Consider the following 17,846-nt stretch of genomic DNA (forward strand, 5'->3'; position numbering starts at 1 on the left):
AGGCAAACAGCTGAGGCAAACATGTGGTTCGCTCAGTGTGTGCACAAATGTTGTGGTTGATGCTATGATCAGTCATGATGTCCAAGTCCATTCCTCCTGGTGTGCAGGTCCCTGGGAGGCTGTGTGAGTGAGTGACTGGCTTAAAACTTAAAACAGACTATCTGGCACATCCTTGGACTGTCAGCAAGTGCTGCTCAGCTCTTCTAGGAGGTCACGGCACCTGGTACTTTGGTCCTATCCAGTTTTAGAGCTTGTTGATCTAGGAGACCTATAAGGGTTACTTCATTGCTCCAGTGGTCTCTGCTGGTGATTCAGAAGGGAAACATCATTCCCCTCAGTCAGTACTTACAATAACACCTGTGTGGCATTAGGAGAGCTGCACTACAGAAGTCTGCAGGGCTGTGCTACGCCAGCTGTGGGGGTGATTCGGCAGGGGGGCAGCATTCTCCCTGATTCAGCAGTGGCTCCAGGTCCCACTTGAGGGACGGAGGGTTGTCCCGCCTGGTCCTACGGCTGTCTTTCTCATCATTTGTAGTTACTTGGGCACTGTTCATAATGAACACTCTTCTCAGGCCACATTTCAGAGGTGGGTAAAGCAAGCCCTTCCCTGGCTGTCTGGTTTTCTGCAGGACAAGCTGTCATTAGTATCCCCGTTACCTCTTCTACCACCTCTGCTTATGGGGACAGCTGCCTGTTTGCTGGTTACACTGTGTGTCTGGGGACATGCTTGGAATCATTTATAATGATTGTCGTTTAATTGCTTGTTCAGCACTCCGCTGTGGAGCACTGTGCTGCTCTCTGATGGCAGGGAGAGCCGGCGGTGGGATGTCAGGGCGAGGCTGCTGTGCTAGTGCATGGCGAGGGATTGATCCTGGGCCCTGGGGATGTTTACTTGCTCCTAGGAGGTTTTTAACTTTAATAACATCTCTTGGTGATAAGGAGCAGCGGCATGGAGGGGCACAGCAGTGACAGGATGATTTAAACAGCCTTTCTGTGCGGCTTCATCTTCACAGACATTGCAAATCAGATTAGCGTGGGTCTCAGGAAAGGAAGGGGGGAAGTGGGGGACAGGGTAATGGAGGGAGGGGAGAGGGAACCCATGTTCTTTTTGGTAAGCAGATGGACAAGCTGAATCTCCTCCTACCCGTTCTCCACTGGGTTCTGCTGTTATCCACGGATGGAAACACCCGAGTCTTCCTGCAAGCTGTCTCTCACCCACCCCAGCAGCTCTTTCCATGCCTTCCCTGTGAACGCCTGTCTGCCCCTATCTGCTGTCTCACTTTCCTCCTCATTACCAGAAACCCCATTCCTACCCACAGGTATTTTCTGGTTTTTATGCCAGGCAAGTGTCCTTAAATAACCCCTGACCCCACAAACACCTTCATGGTGCCCCCTGCATGGATCCTTCCCTGAATGCCCTGGGTCACCCAGCGATAGATGCCAGCAGCCACCCTGTGCATTTGTCAGTGTGAGGAGCTGCAAGACCTCTGCATGGGGACGTTGGCACGTACCAGACCCTCGCTCCCCACAGTGTTGGCACACGGGGGCTGCCTCCCCTCCCCAGCAGGCACCCTGCTGTGGGTGACAGTGTGTGACCTTCTCCCGTCTCCTCACAGATCTCTCGCAACCTGGGGAAGCTCTACAGCGAAATGATCTTTGTGAACGGTTTTGTGCACTGTGACCCGCACCCAGGTAACGTGCTAGTGAAGAAATGCCCAGCCTCTGGGAAGGCCCACATTATCCTCCTGGACCATGGGCTCTACCAGGTACGTAGCTATGGGGGGCTTCCAGGGCCTTGTGAGTCTGCCTGTGGACGTCAGCTTGAAAGAGTACACCCAGCTGCAGCCTTGCCCCCCTAAGCCCATATGAATACATTTTTCCTATTACTCCCATAACCCTCCAGGGACATTTCCTGGCTCTGAAATGGGGGATAGGGCACAGCTAGGGGGCACAAGGCTTTCCCCCCCACTTCCCTGTCCTCCGTGGACTTCTGGGGGACGTGTCTCCCCAGGTGCTGAGCGAGTCATTCCGCATGGACTACTGCCGCCTTTGGCAGGCCCTCATCAAGGCCGATATGAAGAGGGTGCAGAAGTACAGCCGGCGGCTCGGGGCAGGGGATTTGTACCCTCTCTTCGCCTGCATGCTGACTGCCAGGTCCTGGGAGTCTGTCAACAGGGGCATTGACCGGTCGCCAGTCTCAGCCAGCGAGGTAGGTCCTGTGTGCCCTTCCCTATCGTGTGCCCTTCCTTCTCCTCGGGTACCTTTCTTTGTTGTAACAACTTGCACCACCGATACCGCAGTGATGCTGGGCAACCCCTGGCAGCTCCGTAGCAAATTCTGCATTGATAGCTGAGCTAGAAAAAGCCAGGACTCCTTCTGCAATGTGTTTTATAGATGCTGAACTTAATTTCCCAGTTTCATTTGTCATGGGCTGCTTAAATTTTGTATAATATTTTAATGGCTAAGTGTTCACCAGTTCTGGCAGGGGAAACATTTGTAGATCAGCCTTTTCTTAAAAAAGTGTTGAATGCAGCTGTGCAGGGAACCATCAAGGAGGATAGGTTAAGGTAGAGGAGACATAAAGGCTTAGTGGGAAGACATGAGAAGGATAATGCATTATCACTATTCATGTAAATGACTATCAGCACTGATACAAACTCCTAAAAACCCTTGGAAATTACCTCCCAATCAGAAACTCTATTAACTTGGAGTCAAGGTTGCTTAACTGCAGATCCTGTCAACTCAATCACTACAAATCTAGGAAATTGCCACTTACATTCTCCACCCTTTCCTATCCACACATGCTGGGATCCTTCTCACGCCTCCTCGCACTCCTGACACGCACACACTGCCTTAAGAATAGTAGCAGCCCCTGCCAACTGTGCTGTTTTTAGAGATGAGCATATAGTGATGTGATTTCAGCCAATGGACTAGTGTCTGTAGGTAGAAACATGTTTTATCCTATGGTTTGTTTTTATCTGCACGCATTTGTAGTAGAGAGGCTTAAATTAATTTAAGTAGCATTATAATATTGTCCTGTGAAATTATCTTCTGGAAATTCCTTTGGGTTGGTGTTTCATTTTGATGGATATGGCAGAATTTGCTGCGCTGGCTTGCCATTGTCCATAGCAATGAGTAGGTCAGATACCTTGGGTAATGGACCCCCCCCCGCCCAGTAATTTGATTGCTTCCTACCTGAGTTAATTTTCTGCATATCAGAAATAATATAGTGACTGTCTAGCAGATATGTGCTTGCTCTGGTGAGTTCTGGAGCTGGTAGCTCCAGAAAAAGATTCAGAGGCACCAAAGCGAATCGACACAGAGCTGGCTCCAATACGGCAAGGCCAGTGTTGAATCTGAGCTAATAAGCAAAGTTTATCCTAAACTGGCTTGTGAAGGTTATGCCAGAGCTGTAACTGCAGCCGCATGGTGCCTTTTGTGGGCTAATGAGCTTTGTCATTGAGTTGAATTGTGTGTATGGAGCCAGCTCTGTTGTCTTTGCCTACATGACACAATTAATGCTGAAACTGGATAATCCTGCAGCAGATAAGGGGGAGCTGAGCAGATTTGCTGTGGCATTAGGAAATGAGCTGCTGCTTGCCCTTAGTTTAGAGGTGAATTTGAAAGATTGTATCAGCACCAAGAGCCAAGTGCTGTGTAGGCAGGTACCGTCAGCACAGATCTCCAGAGAGTATGCTTGAGCATGTATCAACATGAGAGTAGCCTGTGAGACAAGGAAGCAACCCTCCTGAAACAAAATCCTTACTGTAGTGCCATGTCCAGTCTGGGGCACTGCATCTCGAGAAAGGTTTGATGAAACTGGGGCGAGTCCAGTAGGAAGCTACAAGGGCTGGTGGTCAAGCAGATGCAACCCATGAGGGAAGTCTGAGCAAGTCAGGGCAGAAAAAGTCTAGAAAAGCATGGGTCGAGAAGAATTGTAGTAGTGATTTTCAAATCTGTTAAAGAGTGCTGGAAACAGGACAAGAAGTAATGGGTTTAAATTCAGCTAAGGAGATTGGGGTTAAACGTGAGAAAAGCCGGATCTAACGGCAAGGCCAGTGAAACGCTGGTGTGGATGGTCCGGGGAGGCTGTGAGTCACATCACTGGAGAGTTTTAGGAGCAGGCTAGGCAAATGTGTGAGGATTGCCATAGGTGTACTTGTTCCTGCCTTAAGCTAAGAACAGGCGGCTGACCGCTCAGGGTGGCTGCTAGCCTCATCTCATCTGATTTTATGATCGTGTTTTGCAGCATCCTGCAGCAGCCTCAGTGATTGCAGCCAAGGGGCTTTTCTCAGGTCCTGTGGCATAGCTCATTTCTTCCTCTGCACACAGGCTTCGCCCTTGACAGAAAATGACAGTTCTGGTGACAGGTCATGTGTTTGTTTTGTGATGTGGACAAGCAGCTGGAGCTGAAAATAAAAAGAAAAGAAACAGAAAAGAAAACCTATGTGTAGAAAATAAAGTAGGCTTTGCAGTGATGTTGGCTAGGATAAGGGATAAGATATAATCAGGGAGGAATTTTCTGCCAACAAATGATGGAACAAAACATTTAACATTTAGGAGAGCTAAGTGTTGTCTTGGTGAAGCTTTGTGTATTTGGTCAGTGACGGAGGCAGGAGGACACAAAGATTTATTTGTCAGCAGCAAAGCAACCATGGTGGTGTGTGAGCTGTATACATCTCTGACCATCATGACCTGCACACTCGATTTGTGCAGGTCTGTTCCTTTATAATAAGTCTGAAGTTCACAAAGAGTGAGTGTGAGATCCCATATCGTGAAGTACAGGCTGGCCGCTGCTCATTCCAGAGGAGAGAACATTTTAGAGCTGTCCTTTCCCTTTCCCACAAAGGAGCCTCCCTCCTGTAGGAAGTCATTTACTGCCCTCTGCATGTGTCCTGCTGGATTCTGGAGATTTCATATGTTCCAGGGACTTGTATTTGGATTTGCTGACTCGTGACATGGCCTCTGTAGCAAGAGGTAGGGACACAGTTATGCGTAAGGGATCAGCTCTACACCACACTGTCCTCCATTTACTGGGATGGTGGGGGAACTCTCACATCTAAAAAGAGGCAGAAGAGTCGGGGCTGGCTGTCTTGCGTGCTATGGCAACTCATGTTTGGAGGGGAGCCCATCTTAAGTGGCTCAGGCTGTAGCCCATCAGTTATCACTGGGATCTTACCGTGGGCAGTGTATTTGTTGGAAGCTAGGGAAGCAAGGAACTTGAAGGATCACTCCGTGTCTGCCTTGGTCTTACAGTCTTTCCTTAAGCATCTGCTACTGGCTGCTGCCAGACAGGATATAGGTCTAGATAGACCCTGAGTCTGACAGATGACAGCTTTTGATCTTTTGGGTTAGCACAATGCTTAACTGCATAATGCTTTCTCACCTCTGCTGAGTTGTGTTGAGGACAGAGAACTGAACTAGGCCTTGGAAACAGCTTCATCAGTATAGCATAAAGCCATCAGTTGCATGGCACAGCAAGACAAGGAGCAGCCTGGTTATCCTTGCAGCATGCCTCCGCCTTCCTGAGCAGTCCTGTGCTACCTGCAGCTCTCTTGGCTTTGGGGCTGGTGAGGCGAGACTCAGTCAGAAGGCTGCAAGGGCAGTAATGAGACACGGTTGCTGCAGGCTGCCTGGGGCCGAGAACTGAGATAGCAGCAAGTGGCCTGTTCTCCTGAGAGGCTATTAATCCTGCCAGTGAGGGGACAGGGCCTGATCTCACTGAGGGGCAGGTGGGATATGGCAAGAGTGATCTGTGACTGTGCTGTGAGTGCTTGGAACAGCCAGGTGTCTGGAGGAAAGCAGGACAAAGAGCTCTTTAGCTTCTGGCCTAAAGTCATGGTCTGGAAAAACACCGGCTCCTCCTGCCAAATTTCAGCTGCATCTGGACCTGCACTCTCAGAGCTTCTCTCTCCTTTCTCTCTGACATGACCCGGCTGGCCGCAGGATGTGGAGATCCGGTCCAACGCTGCTGCTTACCTACCCCAGATCACCCAGCTCCTCAACAACGTCCCCCGCCAGATGCTGCTGCTGCTGAAGACCAATGACTTGTTAAGGGGGATCGAGTCATCCCTGCACACGCGGGCCAGTGCCAGCTCCTTCCTCAACATGTCTCGCTGCTGCATCAGAGCTGTTTCCACGTGAGTCTCTTCTCCAGGCACCAGAGGCCAGACATGGAGTGGCAGGGGCTGGCTGTCCCTGGGGGCCTGGAGCTGGGGGGGATCCCAGGGCCAGCAGGCCAGCCAGGGACCGGTCCCACAGTAGCTGAGCAAGGCGAGCAGGGCAGACCCTGAGATGGTGGTCAGGTCCAATCAAAAGTCCATCTCATAATGCAACATCATGGTGACAGGGCAGGTCCAAGGTCAAAGTAGAAAGTCAATCTGTAGATCAGGTCCAGTAGTTGTTAGGTAGGCCCGTGGTGACAGGACGGGGCTGAGGTCAAGCTAAGAGGTCAGTATGTGAGTTGAGGTCCAGGTCAAGGGGCTTCACAGCAGAGCATGAGCTGGGGACCATTACTCCTCCAGCGTAGCTCAGGCAGGGACTGAAGGTGCAGGCCTGAGATTAACTGGAGCTCCTGGGCCTATGAGCAGAGGGTTGAGGGAGGTCCCAGGCTAGTCAGGGCCACTAAGGCTTATTAGAGCCCTCCACTCAGGGCCCTGGCAAGGCCTAACTGGACCTCTTGACCTCTTACTCTTAGCTGTGGACGTCTCCCCCTCATTAGCACATCTGCTGTGGTCCTACCCCTGCTCAGTTACACGTCTCAGCCTCTGTGCTGTTCTCACGCCCATTAGCCTCTCCAGAGGACAGGTCTGTCACCCTGGGGCTGGGGACAGGGATGGAGTTGGAGCCCTTAGGGTAAGGGTTTAGGGTTTGGCTCCTCCAGAGGAGGTGAAGGGTCTTCCTGCCCATTACAGGCATCACCACTGAGAAGTATTTATGGGTAGGAAAGATCTGCAAGTTCACTGCTGCTGGTTTCTGCAGCCTGACTGAAGGGCTAGGGCTGACTGTGAACATCAGGCTGATGTTTAAAAGCCAGGAACAGGAGTCGTGCAAGTGATTTCCATCTGTGAGTCTCTTATGAGTCAATGCACTTCTGCCTTAGATTCCTCCTCCTTGCGGAAGAAATAACAGTTATTTCTCTGGCTGATGAGGGACCTGTGAAGCCCAGTTAACCTCTGCTTCTACAGAAAGGTGGAGAATTACTTCTCCTGGAAACAGTGTGTCAGGATTGCTGAACTCTTACGAGTGTGCTACCAGGGCTACAGGGCTATAGGGGTGTGCACCTGTCCCTGTTAGCTGAAGTGAAGCTGGGCATAGAAGCAGAGGATGCCATGGCCCAGGGTCACTACGCGCAGTGGGGAGAGAACCGGGTTCACAAGGGAGCAGGCTGTCTCTTCTGCCAGGTTTGTGCTAGGAAGGCAGTCCCCAGCTCCTCAGGAACATTATTTGGAGAAAATCCCTACTCCCAGGGGTCCCCACTGACGGTGATTCTCCGGAGGTGGGACATTCTCCTCCCCTGGGGAGGGTCAGTTGTACTGAAGATGTAGGACAGGCCTCCTTCCTGCCAGGCTGCATCCTGCTGGATTTAATGCAGCTATTTCTCTCATTCTAGGTACCAGAGGAGCAAGAGTCACTCGCTTTACAGGAGGGCCCAGATCTCACTCACAGAAGCCCTGAGCCTGTGGCAGATCAACTTGTATGAACTCTTCCTGTGGCTGAAGGGGTCCCGGCTGGGGAACTGGGTCATTGCTCTCCTGAGCGGGATGCACCATTCCACGTACTGACATGAACTGGTGGGAGAGGCCTGGGTGCTCCCTCCCTCCCTTCTGCTCTCCACCACACATTTGCCTTTCTGACCGTTTCTGTCTATTCTGTGGGCTATTTCTGGGTCTTGTTCCACGTTACACACTGCACTGTCCTTGCCTGTTACAGCATTAGCTTTCTCTGTGGCGCTGAGAGGTGGAGTCAGTACTGGAGCTCTGCTGTTTCATGGTTTAGGAAAAGGAGGTGTGGGATACCGTGTGTCAGGAAGGGCAGGGTACTTTCTTTCCCCATCTGAGCAAGGGAAATTCCACTCAGATTCCAGTGGGACTGCACTGGAAGCAAAAGCCTCTCCTTGGCTCTTTCTTAAACAATCTTACAGAATTTAAGAGAATCCCAGCCCAGCCTAGAACACCCCAAAACATTTCTCAGACCCTCAGAGAGAGGTGGTAAGTCCCCTTAAAATCCAATAGGGTTTATATTAGTTTTTGCAGTCTACTTAGTCTGATTTCTGTTCAGGTGTGCAGAGAATTTCTCTGGGGAGTGAGACCTTGTGGAGAGCTGGCAGTAGGGCTTCCTCTCCCAGCACCAGGGAAAGGGGACCCTAATGGTGAGAGTGGTGGACTGGGAGTCCAGCTTTCTGAGGTTTGTCTCCAGTCCTGTCAGCAAGTGCCTCTGTGTTTTTGGACTTTTCCTGGCCTGTTTCCTTGCAGGTGAAATGGGGGAAGGGGACAGAGGTCCTGCCTCTTTTCCGAAATTCAGGGAAGGCAGGAGGAATGACAACTCAGGGCTCTGAAACTGCTGGTAATGTATGTGTAATGTACAGTACTGCCACACAGCAAAATAAATGTGTTGTATCAAAGACCTTTGGGCGAGGGATGCATGGCTGTGCACTCAGGGTGATGTTTGGGCCTCTAATCTCAGTCCTGTTTCCATTTCTCCACTGACTGAGTGATGCCAGGCAGCGCTGTTAACTCCTTGCAAGCCAAATGAAATGGCCTCTTGGTCTTTCCTCTTCCCAAGAGGTTTGTTCCACATCTGGGTCCTCTGGTGCTGCATCAGGTGTGTGTTGGGATGGGATGGAGGAGCGGGTGTCAGGAGAGGATGCACCACTCCTTGTCACCCAGATCCATGCTGAGCCTGCCTCCTCCCTGCCTGTGGGAGCACGTTGCAGCACATCTGTGAGATGTCACTGTCCCCGTGCCACGCACTGAGCGTTTCGCCTCGTCACTGCTTGTGACGTTTCACTAATCCTGCCTCAGATGAAAACCTGCCACTTGCTCACTGGTGCAAGTGACAGGTCTGATGGCTCTGACTCTGCAGCTATGGGATGGCTACCTGGAAGTCTCACTCAGAGGCTTCCTTTATGTGAGACATATTTTGGATCCTGGGAGACGTCCCTGCTGCTTGTGAGGATTCCTGTAGCCAGGAAGAGTGGATGGAGGTGACTGCTGAAATAATTTCAGCTTTCTCATAAACTGTCTTGGTGAAGGGGACACAAAGGACAGGATGGGATCGTCACTCTACTGCCAGGAAGCTTGCTAAGCTTCTGGTCATTACTCAGGCATCAGGCTGTGCCTGAGAGCAAGCCACAAGAAAAGCACGTGCTCTTGCAGTTTGCGTGCAGTTTCCCAGCTTGCATGGGTGTGAGACCCCACCTTGCAATAAGTCCATTTGCATGGGAAGCAAAGCAGGGGGGCAGAGTGTGGGTGAGCGCGTGTGTCAGTGCTCGAGGAACTGATTCTCTTGCTGGCTGTGTGGGAGAGGGAAGGGGTGTAATGCAGAAAAGGTACCTGACTGCAGGTGTGCTTGGGCATGATGAATTAGTGACTACGGAAGTGTGGCTTATGACAGTGACTGTGTGTGCGCAAGCGTGTAGGCACAGCTGGCTGGCTCAGGACTGTCAAGAAGTGGTGTGTGATCGGCAGAGTTGTGGATAGGGAGTTACTGAATGTGGGTTTTTGGTCTCCTGTGCAGTCAATTGCCTGACCCTGGCATTAGCTCTCTGAGCCCTTCCTACTATGGGGACAGCAGCAGGAGTGATGTGCTCTCCCATCTTTGCTAAGAGCAAAAAAAGAAACCCTGGTAAGACTGAATGTCCTCGCAAAGCTTGTCCCCAACCTGTGCAATGACTTCTGGGTTGTGTGATGGCATCAGGAAATGGGGTGGTGGTTATTGCAGTGACGAGACTCCTGAGTCGACAAGGAGTCATAGGGGCCCTGGAGTATTGGTCCTGCAGCCTGTACATGACTAATCTTTGCTCGTGTGAGCAGTCTGGCTGAATCAGTGCCTTGCCTAGGCATTTACAGCTTGTAGGCCGGCCAGTGTGGGTGGGCCTGTCTTGTTCTCCTCAGAAGTAGAGCTCTGCTCAAAAAATTGGCCTGGTGCACCCAGTGAAGTCCAGGAGACTCTCTTGCAATGGTCACCGACTGCACATCCTCATCTTGTAGCTGCCCCTGCAAATGCCTTTGCCAATCCATGTCTGGATATGCTGATCAGAGCACTGTCTGGGTCTCACCAACATCTGTGTGTGAAAGCTCATCCCACAGTGAGACCCTGGTCCTATCCCTCATTTCCAGAGGATCCTGTGTCATGGAGAGGCTCCCTGCAGCTGACATTCACGTTGACTGCCGAGCCCCCAGCCTGCTCTCAGCCACCATGCCTGTTCTTTCACCCCTCCGAAATCCAGCCGTGCGACTGCTAGTCCTGCTGCCTGAGGAAGGTGCTGGCTCTAAAAGTGGTAGGGAACCAGCAGCCCCTCAGACTGTTGTTTTTGGCAGCATGCAGCAGGCAAAGAGCGGGGTGTATTTGGAAGAGTGTTGTCTATTGACATTAGTCTCTGCTGGGAGGCTGCGTGCTTCAGTGTTAGCAGTGGGACTCCCCCGTCAGCTGTGCTCAGCTCTCACCCTTCCCACAGTCAATCAATGGGGCTTTGCCTGAGGAAAGAACAAGCAAACACCCGGGGTGTGACCCTTTAACATTCCTGCCTTGTCTTTTTGCTGAAAGCTCTCAAAGGTGAATATGTTAAAAGGGTTTTGAAAAGACACTTTCTTATCTCAATTTGTGGTTGTCAAACATGGGTAACCTGGATCAGCTCTGTGCACTTGGCCTCTCCTTCCAGCCTGCATTTACTGGTGTTTTCACCACCAGCAAACACAGCCTCCGCTGCTCTGCCTGCAGTCGGCACACGAGCTGCTGTCTGCCTGGCTTCAGCTGCAAGTGAACTGGAGTTTGGTGCTAAATGTCGGCCTTGCAGCAGATTCCTGAGCCCACCGACTCTTTCTCAGGACTGACAAGGTGGGGGGTTAGAGCTGGGGCCAGAGATGCAAAACTGATAGGCGACTTCCAGCTCCCATAATATGAAATATTATGTTGTAGCCTTGTAGCATCTTCCATCCTAAAGGCTCTCAGTGCTCTCAGACGAGCTGGGGAGCCAGCAGTCATTTCATCTAGCATTTAAATGTACCATCATTAGGTTGGCTGGAGGGGGAAAATGGGGCAGGGAGGGTAAATGATGTTGCCATGTAAAACTATGCAAGAATTTAGGGTATGAAGTGAACAGGCTTTTTTCATATCCAGCTGAAGAAAAAGCCAGAGAGCACATTAGTCCAGGCTAAACACCATAGCCTTTACCAACACATCCAGTGAACTTTAATGATGACAAGTGGGTGGCATATAGCTTTGCAGATCAAGGCTGCATGGTGCCCTCTGCCATTTCGCAGGGGCGTATGAACCTCGTGCAGTCGCAGCGTAGAAGCTTGCCAAATGAATCACTCCCTGCTTCCCATAGCAAATGAACCGTGACCAGCACGCGGCCTGGCCGATGCCAAAGTCATTCCCCTCGCAAATGACTCCCCCTGGGTCACCGGGACTGCGTTCCAACGCGTCGCTTGGCAGGGCTCTTTCCCCCCCACAAGTGCGTCTCTCTGTGTCCCCCCGGCACCCCTCTCCCCTCTGTACCCTGAGTCTAAAGGGGTGTGGGCAGGCTGCCGGGTCCTGGAGCACGCAAGGAGGCTTCACACACGGCAGGCTGTGCCAGGATGCGTGCCATTGCGGTGGGAGCAGAGCGAGGGATGATGTCTGGAGGGCTGCAGCCCTCAGGGCAGCCAGTGCCTTCCTCTCTGTTCCCTGAACACCGGATGGCTATAAAGGGGGGTGGGGGGCTGACCCTGGCTGGGCGCCAGGTGCCCACCAAAGCTGCTCTATTACTGCCCTCCTCAGCTGGACAGGGGAGAGAAAATATAACAAAAGGCTCATGGGTCAAGATCAGGACAGGGAGAGATCATTCACCAATTACCTCACAGGCAAAAGAGACTCCATTTGGGGGAAAAAAAAGAAATATTACCAATCAAGTCAGAGTAGGAAAAGGAGAAATAAAAAGTAATCTTCAAACACCTTCCCCCCACCCTTCCCTTCTTCCCAGGCTCAACTTCACTCCTGAATTCTCTACCTCCTCCCCCCAAGCAGCGCAGGGGGACAGGGAATGGGGGTTGCGGTCAGTTCATCACACGTTGTCTCTGCTGCTCCTTCCTCCGCAGGGAAGGACTCCTCACACTCTTCCCCTGCTCCAGCGTGGGGTCCCTCCCACAGGAGACAGTCCTCCATGAACTTCTCCAACGTGAGTCCTTCCCATGGGCTGCAGTTCTTCACGAACTGCTCCAGCGCAGGTCTCTTCCATGGAGTGCAGTCCTTCTGGAACAGGCTCCTCCAGCGTGGGTCCCCCACGGGGTCACCAGTCCTGCCAGCAAACCTGCTCCAGCGTGGGCTCCTCTCTCCATGGGGCCACAGGTCCTGCCAGGAGCCTGCTCCAGTGCAGGCTTCCCACAGAGTCACAGCCTCCTTCAGGCATCCACCTGCTCTGGCGTGGGGTCCTCCACGGGCTGCAGGTGGGTATCTGCTCCACTGTGGACCTCCATGGGCTGCAGGGGGACAGCCTGCCTCACCATGGTCTTCACCAGGGGCTGCAGGGGAATCTCTGCTCTGGCGCCTGGAGCACCTCCTCCCCCTCCTTCTTCACTGCCCTGGGTGTCTGCAGAGTTGTTGCTCTCACCTATTCTCACTCCTCTCTCCAGCTGCAGTTGCTGTTGCGCAGCAACTTTCCCCCCTTCTTAAATATGTTATCACAGAGGTGCCACCACCGTCACTGATGGGCTCGGCCTTGGCCAGCGGTGGGTCTGTCTTGGAGCCGGCTGGCATTGGCTCTATTGGATACAGGGGAAGGTTCTAGCAGCTTCTCATAGAAGCCACCCCTGTAGCCCCCCCACTACCAAAACCTTGCCATGCAAACCCAATACAGGGGGACAGTCATTTTCTCCTCCTTGGGTCCTCTCTAGAGGCAAGAGGCTGGGGCTGGCTCCTGCCCCTGCAGTCCAAGCTCTGGCCATCCCTGTCTCACCCAGGGCATGTGCTTGTCCTGAGTGATGGAGAGAGGGGGACGGGTTGAGGAAAGGAAAAGAAAAGGAAAGGGGAAAGGAAAAAGGAAAGGAGTGTGTCCCCCCACCTTTTGGGAGTACATACCAAAACCCATTACGTTTCTAAACAGACTTGTGATCTCTAAATGCTTCCGGACTGCACTCTCTGCTTTTTGTTTCGCAGGTCGCTCAGATGCTGTGGCAGGCAAGCTGTTGTTGCTGGCACAACGAAGGCGTCCCCCTTGCTCCTGCCACCGGGCTCCTGCTGGCATGGGGCTGGCCCTCTGTCAGCCCCGCCAAGGTGCCTGCAGAGTGGGGTCATCCTCCTTCCTCCAGCAGTTGCTCAAGTGCTGTCCAGGACTGTAAAAGAGCTGGACAGTGAGAGATTTACATTTGTAATTAATTAATTACCCTTCTGAGAAAAATTATCCTTTCCAAGCATCATACAGGTGATAGTGACGTCCCCTAACATCTTACTCCATGAGGTATCAGTAGGACCTTTCAGCTGAAAGGAAAATCTACTAGTGGAGTAGCAGCTCTGCTGAAAAGGAGCAGGAAGGGGTTATGGGGGACCCCAGGTAAACATGAGCTTGTAGTGGAAACCACGTCCTGGGCTACATCAGGAGGAGTGTGGCTGGCGAGGCTACTTGTTCTCCTCCTCTGCTTGCTGCTGCTGAGTCCACGCCTGAAACAGTGTCCTCTTTCGGTTCTCTGAGTCCAAGAGGCATGCTGAAAAACTGGATTGGGTCCGGTGGAGGGCATGCAACATGGCCAGGACCTACTGCCCATAGCCTGCAAGGTGAATGGGCTTGTGTAGTCTGGCAAGGAAGAAGCAAAGGGATGAGCTGATAATGGCCGGTGACTCTTTGAAAGGGAGTTAGAGAGGCAATAGAGCCAAGTGCCTTCTAGCAGTGCCAGATGACTTAGCAGGGCCCATGGCCACAAGTGACAGCTTGGATAGTTAGATTGGGCACAGGGATGAACTTCTTCACCAGGAGGGTGGTGCAGAGCTAGGATATGTCACCCAGAGAGGGTCTCCATCCCAGGGGGCTTCAAGGAACTTGCCAGCCAAAGCATGGCTCAGCTGGTCTCCTGTTGGTGAGAGCCTCCCTCAGAGCGGAAGGGCAGACAGGGACAGATGCCCTGTGGCCCCTTCCAGCCAGCCTGTCCGTGACGCCATACAGCCACGGCACGGAGCAGGCAGGGGGCTGGCTCACATCGCCGTCAAGTCAGCGCTGGGGGATGAGGTTGGCTCTGGGTTTCACCCTTCCCAGCCCTCCCTCTGTGTCAATGTCTCTGCTCAGACACAAGATGATGTCCCTGCCCAGGGCTCGTCTTTGCTCTGAAGCCCAGGCCATAGCTTGCTGGCTGTTTTCATTTGGTTCAGTTGCGGAGCCAGGGTTGTGAGCCTGCCTGTCCCAGCAAACGCCAGCCTGGGTAGCTCGCCTTGCAGGTTTAATTGGCCAGCCGCCTCTCAGGTCCTTCTCGGGCAAAACCCGCATGTCGCGGTGCCTTCCTGAGACGAGGCAGTGTGCGCCTTCCCAGGGTCCTGCTGTGGCTACTACCTCAGGCTTTAAACAGGCTTTAAATCAGGAGTAAATTCTATTCACATCCAGCTGAAGGCTTCTTGAGCAGGCTGGAGGGATGCTAAGTGACCCGTGTGTGACGGTAATCAGGCCCCATGGAGACAGTGCTGAGCATGTCCCCGGCTGAGGGCATTCAGCACACAGGGTGGTGGGAGCTACACCTGGCTGAGAGATCTTCCCCACGCCAACTCGGAAAGCTGCCGCCGCTTCTCCGCGGGGTAGGGATCCACGTCTCTGTCCCCTGCAGGGATCGTTACCGTGCATGCACCCGCAGCTGTGCCTGAGGGAGCCCTGGGCAGGACGTGACTGCACGCTCGCCTGCGCGCCTCCCGCCAGCCCTGCGACACACTCGGCGGCACCGGCCTCCCCCCGGAGTCCCCGTGCAGCTCAAGGTGACCTTGTCAAAGGGTTACGGCCTTTCAGGGTCAGCTTGTGTGACCTGGAGAGCATCCCTCTGCTTGCTGTCCCCTGTGCCACGGTGTCAGATCGCAGGCTGCTCTTTGCACAGCTTCCCTCTTGGGCTGCTTGCTGCAACCCAAGTACTTTGATTCCTGGTGGTCTGGTAAAAACTGTTCACCCAGATTGCATGAGCAGTGTGGAGTAGGGAGGAGCTCTGGTATTTTACTATTTTATTTTATTTTATTGTACTTTTTTTTTTTTTTACTTTATTTTGATTCAGATTCTTTTTTGCTGAGGCTACTTTTCCCTACTCTGATAAATATGAGCATAATTAACACTCATAAAGCCTCTCCGTATAACCAGAGCACTGCAAAGAAGGGAACAAGAATTAGGTCTGACCTAGCAGGATGTGTCTGCATGTAAAATGCACGTTAGCTGGCGGTGGTTTGCAGCCCTGCAGCTCCGGGCTCAGCGTGGATGGAAGCGAGCAAGCGAGTGTCTCCCCAGGGTGCCTGCCCCGTGAGCCCCTGCTCTCCTCTCAGCCCACAGCCTAACAGCACCTCTAACTTTAATAAAGCAAAGATGGAAGAGATTACTAAATGGTAGTCAATAAACAAAGTGACATGCACGAAGCCTGGTAATATCATATTGCTCTTAAAGAAAATATGAAAAATAGTAATCATGGCCATTGTTATTACTATCTTGTCCTTCACAATGCTTAAACTATCCATCATGCTGATAAGGCTGAAAGGAAAACCCAGCGATATAAGACGCACATATCACAGGGCAGCCAGTCCTGTGGCCGCCTGTGTTGCACCCAGTCTGCACTGGGACTGCAGTTGCTCCTCTGCGTCGTGGGACCATCAGATAAATCAGAGCAGAACCAAAGCAGGGAGAGCCTGTCGGCATAGCCACCGGCAGCAGAAGGTCAGCACGGAAATAGCTGCTCTGCAACAGCCGGCGTGGAGACCTGAGCAATGAGGTGATGTGGGCTGGGGATTTACTTTGGGGTATCAATGCACCTAAAATGCATTGGTGTGAGCCGGACAGAGCCCTAGAGGAAGACGGAGGGAGGCAAGCAGGTTGTCTGATGTGGGGTGGGAAGTCAGCTACAAGCATGGTACTGCTGGTAACTGCACGGCAGTCTGAACAGTCAGTTTCATTGGAGAAGAGTTTCAGCCTGGAGAAATTATACTTGACTGTTCAATTGTGTACCCAGAGAATAAGAGTTAGTGAAGCTGGGGAAGGGGATGGAGAGCTGCGCAGGCTGTGTGAGGTTGCCTGAGCCGCCCCTGCTGCCCGAGGGCTGTTACCCGCAGTTTGCTCTTCAGCCCTGGCCCTGCCTGGGTTACACAGTTCATGCAACTCCTTTAGTCTGGAGACTGCTCCATGGTCTTACTCTTGGGATCTCCATCCCAGGTCTTCTCCCTGTGGTTTCCTTTGGTTGCTGCATTTGTATTCTCTGCCAAGCAGTCCTGGATGAGGGAACCGGACCCTGTGGAGCTCCCATGGGAGGCCACAGGGCTGCAAAGCTGCTTGGGTGCTCCCATGCCCTGTGTCCTGTCCCCAGCAGCACCTGAATTTTGCTATGGGAGCGGGTGCTCTTACGGCCCCTCTCCCAGAGCCTTCTGCCGAGGCTGGGCTTGAGGGTCCCACCCCGATGATGCGGGTGGCTCTGGGTGTGCTGTGCAAGCTCCCTCTGCAGCCTGTCTTCTGCTGGGAAGGTTTATTTGCCATGTTATGCTACCGGGGGAAAAATCACAACTGCACATGTGGTGAGCAGGCGGCAGAGCACAGCGCTGGCTGTTATTATTGGCAGTTACCCTCTTCACTTGCTTAGGGGCCTACGGATGTCGGAACGTGGCTGCTGAAATGAAATGTTGTTAAACCTGGGATATAAATCACGGGCAGCCACAGAGCGCTGTGCGAAGGCTTCCCCTGGGGTTTAGCTCAGCCTTGTCATGCTGGCACTGTAGCAGGGATGGTATTCTGCCCGGGGACCCCGCTGGGCTGGGTCACGCTCTGCGTCCCGGGTGGCCCCACGCAAACATGTCCTGCGGCAGCGGCAGCTGAGCAGAGTCCACAAAATGGCTCTCTGCCTCTTTCCCTTCCCTGCCGCTTTCCCTCCGGGCTCGGCTCCTGCCCTGCCCTGCCATAGCTGCAGCCAGCCTCGTTTCTGGCTGTTGGGGGGGATTTCAGGAGGAGATGGGCACCTCGTGGGAGAGAGGAGTTTTGGACTGCAGTGGTGCCTATTGATAAAAAACAAGGAAAATGTAAGGAAAGGCCTCAGGAATGGCCCAAAGCAAACTGCTGCATCGCGGGGGCCCCTCGGAGGGTGGCACAATGGTGCTGCGTGACGCCAGGGTCATCGTGGGCTTCACCAGGACGATGCCTGTCCCAGGGCATGGCCGAGACACCCAGGTCGGCTGGGAGCACAACGTGACGGAGCTGCCTTCTGAGCTCTGAAACGGGGCACGGGGATGGCGTGGCAAGCGGGGCCAGGAGAGGGGCTTGCCAGGCTGCCCAGCTCTGGAAATCAGTGGCACTGCTGTCTCTGGGGCTGCCCGTCACGAAAAGGAACCGTACACCACAAATGCCAAGGGTTGGGGCTATCCCTGGACAGCTCGGGCCAGGTTGTTTGCTCGTGCTCCCCAGCCCTCGCACGTCCCTATGCCCGCCTTTCTCGTCT

At 53.0% G+C, this 17,846-nt stretch overlaps 2 protein-coding genes across 3 annotated transcripts in view; one reads left to right on the forward strand and one right to left on the reverse strand.

Annotated features, from left to right (window-relative positions):
* ADCK1 (aarF domain containing kinase 1) overlaps positions 1 to 8,826 on the forward strand; it is an 81,301-nt gene extending 72,475 nt beyond the window's left edge. Inside the window, exons 8-11 of the mRNA XM_075503341.1 lie at positions 1,617 to 1,766; positions 2,012 to 2,209; positions 5,947 to 6,140; positions 7,613 to 8,826. Of these exons, the coding sequence (XP_075359456.1) occupies positions 1,617 to 1,766; positions 2,012 to 2,209; positions 5,947 to 6,140; positions 7,613 to 7,784 (714 nt within the window). The 3' untranslated portion in view covers positions 7,785 to 8,826. The remainder of the gene's footprint in view (positions 1 to 1,616; positions 1,767 to 2,011; positions 2,210 to 5,946; positions 6,141 to 7,612) is intronic.
* The window catches only part of ISM2 (isthmin 2), a 411,356-nt gene that overhangs the window by 252,678 nt on the left and 140,832 nt on the right, over positions 1 to 17,846 (reverse strand). The window lies entirely within an intron of this gene.

This window comes from Mycteria americana, chromosome 5, assembly GCF_035582795.1.
Source record: "Mycteria americana isolate JAX WOST 10 ecotype Jacksonville Zoo and Gardens chromosome 5, USCA_MyAme_1.0, whole genome shotgun sequence".
NCBI classification, from domain to species: domain Eukaryota; kingdom Metazoa; phylum Chordata; class Aves; order Ciconiiformes; family Ciconiidae; genus Mycteria; species Mycteria americana.